Source organism: Aethalodelphis obliquidens, unplaced genomic scaffold (genome assembly GCF_003676395.1).
Source record: "Aethalodelphis obliquidens isolate GAN/ISIS:26980383/991018 unplaced genomic scaffold, ASM367639v1 scaffold13, whole genome shotgun sequence".
NCBI classification, from domain to species: Eukaryota; Metazoa; Chordata; class Mammalia; order Artiodactyla; family Delphinidae; genus Aethalodelphis; species Aethalodelphis obliquidens.
In genome coordinates, this window is record NW_020837957.1 from 37,531,023 (window position 1) to 37,544,822 (window position 13,800).

The following is a 13,800-nucleotide window of genomic DNA, read 5'->3' on the forward strand; positions in this document are numbered from 1 at the left end:
AGTTGTAACAAATTTTAATTAATCATCCAGTTTATATAACACAACTTTTGAAAATTGTCAACTTCAAACTACACTGAGTAAAATCTTTCAATTACGGAAGTATTTCCCAATTTAAAATTAAGCAATAAGGTTTTATTATAATCTTTACACTATGACCTTTAAAAAAAAAAATTTAGTTGTCTAAAAAATCATGACTTGATGTCAAAATGTTCACAGTATAACCTAGACATCTACCTTAGATTCCTCCCTATTAGATACTAATCAAAGTTGTTCATAACCAACTAAATTTATGAGAGAGAATTCACTATGAGATAAGTTCAACAACACAAAGTCAACCACTTAAGATGTGAAATTTTATCTAAAATAGTAGTGATCAGTATATATGATCCAGATAAAATGTGGAATTTTGCAACTTAAATAATATGATTTGAAATCTATAAATACAAACTAACAATAAAGCATCCTCTCTGTTAAATGACTACTGTTAAAGAAAAAAATGTTATTACTACCTTTAATAAGTGTGTATACATAAATCCTATACATGTGACAATAATCATAATTCACGCTGAGTATATCAGATTCAATAGTGATTCTTAAAATGGGCTTTTAACCTCAACAGATACTGCATCCATGAATACATTCGATATGAAGAAAGCACAGTAACTTTATTATTTGATTTTAATTTTTAACTTGTGGTCAATATATTTCCATGGAGAATATGTCTCCGTTTAAATAAAATCTCTTTCTGATGTAGCTTAGTGGTTGGTAGGGTTTTTTAAATGAGGAGTGAAGGTCATTTGGCATAGTGGGAAAAGCCCACTTTAGTCTAAAAAACCCCAAACTGTCTCTCAGCTTCATATCATCCACAGGTTCCGTGATTATATTCAAATACTTCACTTTTCTAACTCCTAATCTATAATTTGGGTTTAAATATTCCCCTTTCCAGGTGGTTATGAACATAAAGATCAATATACACAGTTTCTTGCATAGCATCTGTCCTACAGCGGGTGTTCTAAAGAGGCCAGAAAGAATTTGTAAATTACAGGTTCTATTCAGTTCACAGGCACAGAGCTCTCAGATATTTAAATTCAAGGTCTCAAATTGGGACTTTGGAGGACATATACCTTAATTCTACAGAGTATTATGACAATCTGAAAACTCTTACCCCCACCCCAATATTGAAGTTTCCAATAATACTGCTTACTTTATTCATTGGAAAGAAGCTGCTATTTTGTGTTTCCGTAATGGAAGAAAAAATATTCCAAATAAATTTTCAAAGATCTTTTTTACTATTTTTTATAGAGAATACTATTCACATTTTCACTGTTCAGATTTTTTTAATGGTGAATGTGTCATTGGTAATTTTTATTAAATGCCGTTTAGTATTATTTGACAAGAAGCTCTATCCTCTAGGAAGATAAGCCTATAATCATTTGCACGGGGAAAAAATGAGGTCTTTACCATAGATATCTCTTCCTATCTGAACTACTCATTATTAGAATCACATACCTAAGACACAATGTTTTGAGAAGAGGGAGAAATGTTGATATATTCTGTTAACTGACATGGAAGGAGATCCTAGACACATAGGTTGTATTCTTTTTCCAAGATAAAACAACAGAAATAATCAAAATAACTATCACACTGGAGGGCATAAAAACTGCCCTGAGATGATAAGCCAAATATAAAAAATTATAAACTAACTTCTTCAGTATTTCTACAGCATTTCCAGTAATCTATTTTTTTCTCTCTTGAAAATTCCCATCCTTTTCCTATTTCTGCATTAGAGTGCAAATAAATAGAAAAGCAGCTTAGTTTTTACTGTTTAAAACTTTCACATTTGATTTGAAAAATATTTCGTGGATTTAATAACCATTTTAATTTTAGTTTGTCGGAAAAATTATGCATTAATAGTCTTTATATTTGCAGTTTGCTACTTTTGTCCACCACAAATAATTGCAAAACAGGAAATATTTTGGAAGAATCAATGATTTATCAAAATAAATGTATTTTCAAAAATACTTTAAAATGTTCTTTCCCAAAAAATATGCTTTCTTGTTTTGTTAATTTTTAGTACTTTGATTTATAATTTTTCTGTTGTTAGAAAACAGTTTTATTTGAAAATAGGGAACTCAAATTCCTTCAGGTGAAGACAGTAGAGGATAATATGAAGAATTTAAATGATAAATTGTTTCTGAAAAGATCCCAAAACACCAAAAAGGGATACTTGATAATACAGACAATATTGGCCTTGGCAACAGACAAACCCTGCATTAAATATTGGCTTCCTGTAATTTGGACAAATCAGAGAGTCTCAGTGAAACTCAATTTCTTCTGTTAAATAGGAGCAAGGCCACTCAACTTAGTGGAGTTGTAACAAAAAATAATCAACATGTATCCAATAGCAGGCAAGTACTCATAACAAGCTACCTGCTTAGAAAATGTGACACTCAGAAATTGTCATTTCACTACTCAACTCCCTTTCCCTACATTATCATGATTTCTAGATAATTAGTACTATTAGGTCATTTAGTGTTTTCATGGACAGAAAGAAAATATTCACTGAGTATTTTTCAAACCATTCTGAAAAATCCCCCCATAATTGTGCATTATATAGCATAATAAAAAGGGAAATAATAATTAGCAAAGCAGCAGTAGTCGTAGTAATAAAAAGAACATACCTGAAAATAACTGTTTTGTTGGGGCACTGAGTTGTGCTTGCTTTGAAACTCTGTAAGCAGTATCTGAACCTTTTGAATTCTTTCTGTTTGTGCAAAAGCCCATTGTTTTTGATATTCCCTCTGGAGAACTGTGAAAATCTAGAGCTTTTAGTACATCAACTGGAGCAGCTGAAAAATAAGTTAAAAATAGGAAAATGTAATTGAACAAATAATCTAATATAAAAATTAGTATTTTTTAAACAGAGGAAATAGTTTATAGTCCTACTCCTCAAATCTATTTATCTTTTGCCATGCTTCTCTAACATTTAGGTGGGGGGCTAAGGAGTGGAGCAGCAAGTAAAATATAAACTGTAACATTCTCAAAGTCAAAATATCTCAAATCAGAAATCAAATTACAGAGAAGCAAAGAGATGTTGAAAAAGCCAGCATCTGTATATATTCCATTAATTTCTAATAGATTTACTCTTCAACTATTCATAATCTAAACAAAGGTGATTCTGAAGATTCAAATTCACAATGTTATATATAAATATTGTAAAATGTGCAGTTACTAAGTCATATTGTATACCCAAAGATAAGTTAAAAGATGTTTAAAAGAATAGGTAACAAATATAATGCTCTAGTTTTGAGTGCTTTCCTATGTTAGTTATTTACAAAGTATACGTATATATCTGTGTATTTGTGTGTGCCTTTGTAAGTGTGCATGCATATATGTCTATGCATAATTTGTTGTTTTTAATCCTCTGCATTTGCCAGAGTAACTTCATGTACACTGCTTCATGCCTTATGATTTAGATTGAAAGTCCCTGGAGATAAGTAATTTTTCCCCCTTTTATATAGCCCTAGGGTGTCTAACACAGGGCCATTTATTGGCAGAAGCATAAATTTTCCATTCCTCCATTCCAGCTACCTCCTGCTACCATGAAGTAGTCAACATAAAATAAGTTTGGAACCTTAAACTTTCCCTTTGGAAGTATAATCCGTTTGGATAAACTTGATGTTTCAAACAGCTTTACTGGAATATAATTCACATACCATGCATTTCACCCATTTCAAGTGTGCAATTTATTAGTTCTGGTATATTATACTTCTTAAACTATTCATTTTCTAATTGTGGTAAAATATACACAACATAAATTTTGCCATTTTAACCATTTTAAAGTATACAATTTAGTAGCATAATTACATTCACAATGCTATGTAACCATTACCAAAATCTTTTTCCAAAACTTTTTTCATTACCCCAAATAGAAACTGTTTAACCATTAGGTGATAACTCCCTATTCCCCTCCTCTGCCCTGGCTCTGGTGACTGATAATCTACTCTCCATCTCTATGAAGTTTCCTATTCTAGAAATTTCATATAAGGGGAATCAGATAATATCTGTCAAAGTGCTAAACACAGAAGTACCATATGCCCAAGCAATGCCACTCCTAGGTATATACTTAAGCAAATGGAAAGTCGGGGCTTAAAACAGTCACCTGTATGCGAATGTTCATTGCAACATTATTCACAATAGCCAAAAGGTGAAAACAACCCAAGTTTCGATCAGTATGTGAATAGATTAACAAAATGTGATAATATACATACAATAGAATATGATTCAACCAAAAAAGGAATGAAGTTCTGATACATGCTACCACATGGAACCTTTGAAACATTATGCTACATGAAATAAACCAGACATAAAAGGACAAACAATTTTTTAGACCCTCGAATTCCCAGGTCCACAACTGCCTAATTCACTAAGCAAGTCAAAAAATGAATTATGTGGTGTAAGTATTGTTATAAAAATAGACTTAGGACTCCATATTACTCAATATACTTCTATTGAATTTCTATTTTATTCAAAAATAAAAATATTCAGAGAAGGCCATGTGTTAGCTAATGCATCACTGAGCATGTCTGAAACATAGTCCTGACTGCAAGTATTTAGATTCTAATTAAGGAGGGCCCAATAATTACGTAGGAGGCAGTATTTATAGTTTTATAGAGATGCACACAGTACTCTTGTTTAGAAGGAAAAGAGATCACTTCTGGCTGAAAGTGAGACCAATATTATTGATTTGAAAAGTTTCAGTTCTTTGTTAAAAAAAAAATAGAATTGCCATCTAATTTCAAAATATGTTGGGTTTTATAAGTACACTATTTCTGGGAGGACTTAGAATGAAAAAGGGACTGAGTGTAAAATCAGGAAATACCATCAGCACAGTTTATCACACTCCACAAAATAGACAGTGATCTGCAATAGAGTGGTGTTCTTCGAAAATTACAATGTCAATTAATACTTTTTTTATAATAACTAGAGTTAGTTATAGAATGTATGAATGGATGATCGAATGAGTACGTGAGAAACGTGCATCTGGTCACTTCCTTAGTTAATTAAATTTTAGGCATATTAACTTCTATATGTACAAACATATGTGAATGAAGCTTTATATAATTTGCCTTTTACCTTATAACAAATGTACTTTAATAATGACTGTCTACCTATTTCATCAACCTTCTGAATGAAAATCAACATATTTTCCAGTAGACTACACATCGTTCCAAATTATTAAAAAGAAAAAAAACTTTTTTTATGGAAATCAGACATACTGAAGGGATCATTAACCCTATCAAATATGATCTCCTTTAATTTAGACTTGGAATATTTAAAAGAATAATAACAACTTTCAAGAACATTTTTTGCAGGACTCCTGCTTTCAATGGCCAATTTTTTTAGGCCAATAGTATACCTGACTACTTTTACATTCTTTTTTTCTCTTATCATAAAGCTAAGAAAATAACAACTATATTAACTGCCAGGCCCAGAGAGCCTAACATGTGACAGTCCTTGGGCTAAGTTCTTCCTAGCATTAACCGTCAAAAAACTTTGCAAGCCATGTGTTCTTATCCCCATTGTGCAGATGAAGGAATTGAGAACCAGAAAGCGAACTATGGATACTCCCAAAGTCTGTGCAAAATCAAATCTAAGTTCATTCCACTTCATCACCTTCATTGCTATAGCCCATAAATAAAAACACTGTGAAAAGTAACTTAAAACATAAATATATTAAGATAATCTTGAGCCAGTTCATTGATCCCTGATGTTTATATTTGCTTTAAATTAAACTCAATTCACGCTTCAGGGTATAAATTACTCTGAAGGAGACTGTTTCTAAAAGCACAGCATCTTATCTGCTTATTTTATCTTATCTTCTTGCTCTGAAGCCATTAGCAAAAGTACATCTGAATAGGGTAAAGACTCCAGGATCGGCAAGAACACAGCTATGAAGGCTGTAATCCTTCTGTGAAGAAAAGGTTGCAACCCTTGGTCACAGTCCCAACTGCATATCAGTAAATAATACATAAAATGGACCACAACTTTCCTTCTCTCCAAACTATCTTTTAACAGGATGACCTTTTCCAAGAGCACAGGTTTTGTCACATTTGTTAGTTCCTACTTTGAAAGCAATGTGATAAAAACACACTCCCTCTACAGGATTCAAAATAAGGGCTCTATTTTTAAAGACTAAACAAAGTTCTATGTAGAGACATATGATATGAAATAAAAATTCACTGTACAAAAAACAATCAAAAAATAGGGATATATAATAAAAATTGCAAATAGTTTTTTCCTAAAAAGTCATCTAAAGTTACAAAAATGTAAAACTCAGTTAATCAAGTCTTAAAGATTTTTCCTTTCAAGTAAACTAAATAATAAATTAAGCCACTTTGAAATCTGCCTCTTATTTGATATAATTATAGCATTTAACAAATTCTCATAACATGGGTTCGATGGTTTTATACGCGTACGCACACACACACACACACACACACACACATACACACACACGGGGGGAAACTATTCTTCATATTTTATTAACTGAACTTCAAAAGTTTAAAGATTAAAAGCAGTAATTTATTATAGCTTAACTCGATATATCTAAAAAACTGTAATTTTGATATTCAAAGCAATTCCTAAATGTCCCTAATATTTTAATTGTTTCTATGTTGCTAATCCTTATGGCACAGATTATGATTCTCATTTCAGAAGTATCCAGTCAGCACAATGTTTGTTCAATAATATTTTTCCTGCCTTTTATTGTATATTTTTTGGTTTATTAAATAGGAAAATAGGATAGCAGACTCAGTGCATTACTACAATAGCCATTTAACTGGTTTCAATGCCTTTTCTCATCAATCTGCATACCACAGCTTGAATGAGCTTCCAAAACTCCATGCCTCAAGTCCTTTTGCTTAAATTCCTTCTGAGAACCCAACTAACTTCCAGATGGTACGCACATACCTTGCATATAAAATCTTAATGATCTGGACACACCCATGTATTCTTCCAGTTCCATGATACTGCATCTCTGTCCTTGTATCTCATTACCCCTTAATTCCTTCCTCACTCAGTGCTCTAGCCATACTGGACTCAGACTTCACAGACTACCCACTATGTTCCTCCTCTTGTCTCTGAGCTTTTATAAATCCAGTTCTGAGGAATAAGTAGGATATAATTAATGTGCAATCTCTTCCTGAAAGCATTCCCTATCTCCCAAAGCTGGGTTAGAAATACTCACCTCTGTGATAGTGCTTTTCACACTTGGTTTTAATTATTTGCCTACACTTGACTTTTTTCCAAAACTAGAAGAGAACAGGTACACACACACACACACACACACACACACACACATACACACACGCAGACTATATAAAATATCATTTAAACGTGAAACACAATCATGTGAAACATATAAAAGCAACTTCCTCTGAAGTCCATGGGGCTCTCTGGTCTTGAAACGAAAATTTGTGAGGGCCTAATATGTCTTTCCTATTGTGTTCTGTTGATCTCTTAAACACCTCCATTCATTCATTGATTAGTCTATCCCAGGTCTTTAATCCTTTCTCCTTCATGTCTCCAGTGTCTACTTAAATTACTGTTCTAAGGTCACACAACACTTTGACTGTTTAGTATCTAATTAATTCCTCCTTTAAACTTCTTCACATACTCCCATGACCAGTAAGTAGGATAAAGCAGCGATGCACAGTGTTGGAAAGCCAAACTGGTTTGAATCCCACCTCTGGCACTTAGCATCTGTGTGATTTGGACACACTACTTTACTGTTTTGTGCCTCAGTTTCCACATCTGTATAACGAGAATAACAAAAGGTACCTACCTGTTAGAGTTTTTGTGAGAACTAAGTTGGTATTTGTAACAATGCCTTAGAACAGTGGCTGGGAAAACTATGCTTATGGTTTAAGACCTCCTGCTGTCTATTTTTGTATGGTACATGAAATAAGAACGTTTCTATATTTTTGCACGGTTGAAAAAAAACTAAAAGAAGCATATTTTATGACACATGAAAATTACATGAAATTTAAATTTCAGTCTCCACAAATAAGATTTATATTGTAAATACAGCTACAGCCATTCATTTATATATTGTCCATAGCTGCTTTTGCACTACAAGGACAGAGCTCTGTAGCTGACAGAGACTGCGTGGCCCACAAAGGCTAAAATATCTACTATGTGGTTTTTTTAAGCTGAATCTTGAATGATAGATTCATCAATGAAGAGGAAGGTGATAGAAGTATCAAATATGACAGCACAGATACAAGACAGTACAGAGTTCAAGAAAATGGAACTAGTCATGTCCTGACAAGACATCAATACGGAATAAATTTAGATGTTCAAAGTCTCCTTGGGGGCATCATGGCTGCTGAGGAGTTCTTGAGAAAAACCACATCTCTGCCATGAACACCCACAGCCACAAACTCCAAGTGAGACATCTACACTAACTCCTATACTCAACCCCAAATTTTATGGTCCAGTTGAAATAAACTTCTTTCAGCTTCTAAAATTTACTGTATTCCCTTTGTTGGAGATTTTTTTCAATCCTTCATCAATTGACTAAGGATAGTTGAGTGGTTTTTTCAACCCTAACTGTCAGTAGAATCTCCTGGCAAGCTTTTAAAACATATAGATGTCTGGGTTGGCATAGGGCCCAGGCATTCACATGTTTTAAACATTTCCCAGATGAGCCTAATGGGTAGCTGGGGTTGAAACCTGGTGAACTCAGATCTAATCAATCTTTTGATATCAACCTAGCCATGACTTTCTTCAGGAAGTCATTTCTTATCCCTCCCAGGCTGGGTTATGTGACCCTTTCATATGATCCCAAGTGCCCCATATACCCACTTGGTTAACTCCATGCTCTATTTTGTTTGTTTGCTTAATTATCTCATTTTCACTCTAGGCTGTGTGCTCTCATCCACAGTGTATGTCTAAATTATGGGTCTGATTTCCCTGTTACATACTTATGCCACTAATTTCTTTCTCTTTCTCTCTTTTTGCTAAGCTTGTAATTTATTGGTTAATGTCTGCCTCCCCTGATAGATTGTAAACCCTCTGACAGCAAACATCAGCACTATTGATGTTCACTGCAGTATTCATAAATAACATAGCAGCTGACACACAATAAATAATCAAGAGAAATATGGTTAATGAATGAATGAATAAGTGAGTAAATGGTCAGCCACATACTGCCTCAGAGTTGAAGCTTCTTTCTTATTAGTCTCAGAAAAAAAGGGTTGAAAGTGGCCTTTACAAACAGCACCCTGAAGAGCTTGACAAGTCTTGTTGTTTCCATTTGATTCAGGTATGGCAAGAACACAGGTCTGAAGAGACCTTCCTAAAGTATGCTAGATGCTTTCCCCACTACTAGGGAGTCACTTATCCTCACCTTGTACCTCATATTACAGGTCATACCTGAAGCATATCATTATAGACAGAAATAAAAACAAAATAAAGCACAGAGTTATAAGTCATCTCCCACCCAGTTATGAAATACTTTGCTGCTCTAGATAAGTATAAAATAACCAGGAGTGCTACTGTGTTTATGTAGTAGTGGGATGCAGGTCTGGGAAAAGAAAAAATGAGAGAGAAGTGACTGTTATAATTTAACTACTACCAACACCCTGCTATATTTCAAAATCATAAGAGTCCTTAATAAAGAATCTAAAATGTAGGATATGACAAGTGTATAAACGACAATTAACAACTCAGTTTCTGCAGTTGGAACAGCCCAACTTCTAACCCAAGTTTGGTATTTATTATTTGTATAACTTTGGATAAGCTACTTACTTCTCTAAGAGTTAGGTTTTTCAACTTAACCAAATGTTGAGAATTAAATGAGATAAGGCATTTTAATCTCTGAGGATAGTGTCTAAGCACTCAATAAAAATAATACCTGAAAGCACTATTTCATCAAAATTTTAACCTTTCTGAACATCTCTAACAGTCTCAGTGAGTGCCACCAGTGTTTTCCCAGAGCTATAATTCACTAGATTCCTGTCATCCATTTCCTCTGACTACCTTGGGAAATCTCTTTATAGTCAAGTAGAAGACTGAATAGTTTTCTGTCTCTAAAGATCCATTAGATATCATCCATGAAGATTATGCAATGCTTAGCAATCTCTCCAGCATGATTTTATGTTATTCTGAGGACATACAACCCCAGGAGGCTTCCTGGAACTTCGACAGCTTAAGCTGTCATGTTCACTGTTCCATTACCACCCTGTAGCACAACTTGACATTAATACACTGATATCATTGAAATTTTTTCCTTTTCAATAATTTTTTCTTTACATCTCATAGACATTGATATAACTATAGATTAACCCTGACATGTTATTTATTAAAAGGTTTTTTAAAAACTAATATTTTATTGTCTTTCCTCTGATACTATTCCTTCATTTATTTCGAACCCACATATGCCACATACAAATCTTGTATTATAAACTAACATGACGTATTAGAAAATAAAACATATCGACCTAAATTCTCTCATATTTAAAAAGGTGTGAAAGCTCATCTTTAAATGCCTATATGGCACAAATAATGTCGATATAAATCACATAAGTGTCCGAAGTCTCTACACAACTATTTTTGGCTTAAATTACCAGACTTTTTGTCTGTATTTTGCGATCTAACCATTGTAGTCAAAACAAGTGCAAAATGGGAGAAATGAACTTGACTACATCAGTAAATTGTAAGTATATAAGATTATATATATAATAAGTATATAAGTATATAAGATTATAGATATATAGTTTACATTAAATATTCCTGGGTATGGGAAGGTTTTAGACTACATTTTCCCCCAAGGGGTTCTATAATAAACTTAAATGTTTTGCCATTTTAAGCCTATGCTTAGAGTATATATATTCCTACAGGAAAAAAAAGAATAAAATAAATATAAGCATCTCAAGGCTCAAGTTTTTGAGAAGCAGTCTCTTATGCTTCTTGGAAAAAATCACTATTTGATATTCAAACAAAGAAAAACATCAAATTGAGAAAGACATGGACAAAGACAATATAAAACAGGAGCCTAGAGCATCTCTGGTGGCGCAGTGGTTGAGAGTCTGCCTGCCGATGCAGGGGACACGGGTTCGTACCCCGGTCCGCGAAGATCCTATATGCTGCAGAGCGGCTAGGCCCGTGAGCCATGGCCGCTGAGCCTGCGCGTCTGGAGCCTGTGCTCCGCAACGGGAGATGCCACAACAGTGAGAGGCCCGCGTACCGCAAAAAAACAAAACAGTAGCCTAGAGTTTTAGGAATTTTACAGTTAATTTTACCAATCCAAATACCTACAAACCTATTGGTACTACCATTTCAGAAAATAAAAACTCAATGATCAAATGTAAATGTACTTCCTTACAGCTCCGTGAAAATACCAGTTTTTTTGTTTGTTTTTTTTTTTGCGGTAGGCGGGTCTCTCACTGTTGTGGTCTCTCGTTGCAGAGCACAGGCTCCAGACGCGCAGGCCCAGTGGCCATGGCTCACGGGCGGGCCAGCCGCTCCACGGCATGTGGGATCTTCCTAGACCGGGGCACGAACCCGTGTCCCCTGCACCGGCGGGTGGACTCCCAACCACTGCGCCACCAGGGAAGCCCTGTTTTGTTCTGTTTTTTGTTGTTTTTTTTTTAAATCAGTTACACAGTGAAGTTCAAAATTGGAAAGATCAGGGAAAAAAAATACATAGTAAAATACTCTGAAGTGGAACTAATGGAAAAATATGACTCCCATCAAAATCAATTGTATTCACATCCAAATGCTCATGATTTATTCTAATTCTGACCTATCTAGTGGTTAAAAGAAATCCACAAAACACAGAATCCCAGATTTAATGTTGATTAGGAATAATAAATGAATTTGCTTTGAATAGTAACATGTATTTACATTTTCTTGATAATATCTAATCTGTAATTGCTGTCTAGGTCTTCAGTTGGGAACATCTCCCCTTTACTTTCTAGGTAACTAAAAGTCCTGCCTCATGGCTCTGTTAAACCAGTAAAATAAAGTGCAAACTCCCATTACCATTTCTAGACTATAACCTCTTAAGACAACTGGATCAATGTGTACGGTGTCTATCAAATAAGTAAAATGCTTTATTGTGTGGACTTTGACTGTCATATTGACTATATCTAAATAGGTAAAATGAAATGAAAAGCCATGGGAATTATTTGGATAAATACGGCTTAGAAGCTGCCCAAAAAATTTAAGGCAATATTTGTACTACAAAATTATCCAATTCTACATTATTTATAAAGCCTTAAAATAAAATCTCAACCTTTAATTTAAATGTCATAACTTTTTATAAATGACAAATATTTGAATAGTACCAAGGAGAAAAATAAATCAGTGAATGAGTACAGGGAGGGTTAAGGAGACGTGGATTTTAATATAAAATAAGAAAGACAGGAAAAGCCTCAATAAGAAGATGATGCTTGAGTAAATTCTAGAAAGGTATAAGATGTTCCTCTATCCTGATATTTTTACAGAATGGCATTGTAAGCAAAAGGAATAGTAAGTACAAAGAACCTGAGATAGGAGTTGACCCAAGACATTGGTGGAAATGCAAGGAGACAAATATATCTCCTGCAAAGGAAATAAAAGGGGTATAAGAGATGAGGTCAGAGAAGTAAGGGTGAGGGCATGTTGAAGGTAGCTTGTATAGGTCCTGTGGGATCTTCAACAGGCTTGGATTTTGTTCCAAATGAGATGGAAAACCATTGGCAGTTAAGGGGAGAGGAAGAACATCAACCAATTAATTTTTCAGAAGACTGTGGTTGCTGTGTTGAGAACAGACTCTAGGGGCACTGGAGTGGAATCAGAGAGCAGAGAAACAACTGTAGTCTTCTAGATGTAAAATGTTATTGATATTGTTTTCTTGGACTGAGAGATGAAGAACTTTGTGAGATTATGCATATATTCTGGGGACAGAGCAGATCAGAGTGGAGTATGAGAGAAAACGAGTCAAAGACGACTCCAAGTTTTTTAGCTCAAACATCATGACTGATTGTGTTGCCATTAACTGAGATGGGGAAGACTGAGAGGAATGGATTTCAGGGGGAGAGTTCTGCAATTGTTATGGGCGTGCTAATTTTGAGATGACTTAATAATGCCATTGGAAATAGCTGAATAAACAGTTGAGTGAGTATATGAGTCTGAAGTTCAGGGGCAAGGTCTGGGATAAAAATAAAACTTTGGGAGTTGACAGCCTATCAAGATTATTTTAAACTATAACTAACTCAATTAATGATATGTTTTTTAAACTCTATTTGATATAACTTACCCTGAAAGAAATCATTATGACTTAAAAATGCTAAAAATGCTTATAATAAATTATTCTCTCAAATAATCAAAATAGAGACCTTGGCCCAACATATTAATCTTCAGAAACAAAAATCACTCTTTACACTTTATGTTCTAAAACATGCTATAATTTGTTTAATAACCAAAAAAATCACAGTTTAAGGTTTTAAAATGTTAGGCAACTTTGTCTCATAATAGACTTTATAAGTGTGTACATGCTTGCTTAACATACTCCTTTATAAAATAAGATTATTCATTCATATATTTTTCAACTTTATAAAGGCCATAACTCCATATCAAGTGTGACTTAACTGTACTAATTATCACTGAGAACCCCAGGTGACTTTACAGTGGGTTGGCTATTCCAGAAAAAGCTGCATCGCTCTCTACTTCCCTGGTTATTTGTCAGAGGATCCAATAGTTGCAACCAATTGGAACCACCTAGTAAGTACAGATATCAAAGTATGCACTGAC

The 13,800-nt window shown here is 34.1% G+C and overlaps 1 protein-coding gene across 2 annotated transcripts in view; it reads right to left on the reverse strand.

Moving 5' to 3' along the window:
- Positions 1 to 13,800, reverse strand: part of COL11A1 (collagen type XI alpha 1 chain) — a 195,323-nt gene that overhangs the window by 170,747 nt on the left and 10,776 nt on the right. For both annotated transcript variants that reach the window (XM_027114503.1, XM_027114504.1), the window contains exon 2: positions 2,682 to 2,849. In XM_027114503.1, coding sequence (XP_026970304.1) covers positions 2,682 to 2,849 — 168 coding nt within the window. The remainder of the gene's footprint in view (positions 1 to 2,681; positions 2,850 to 13,800) is intronic.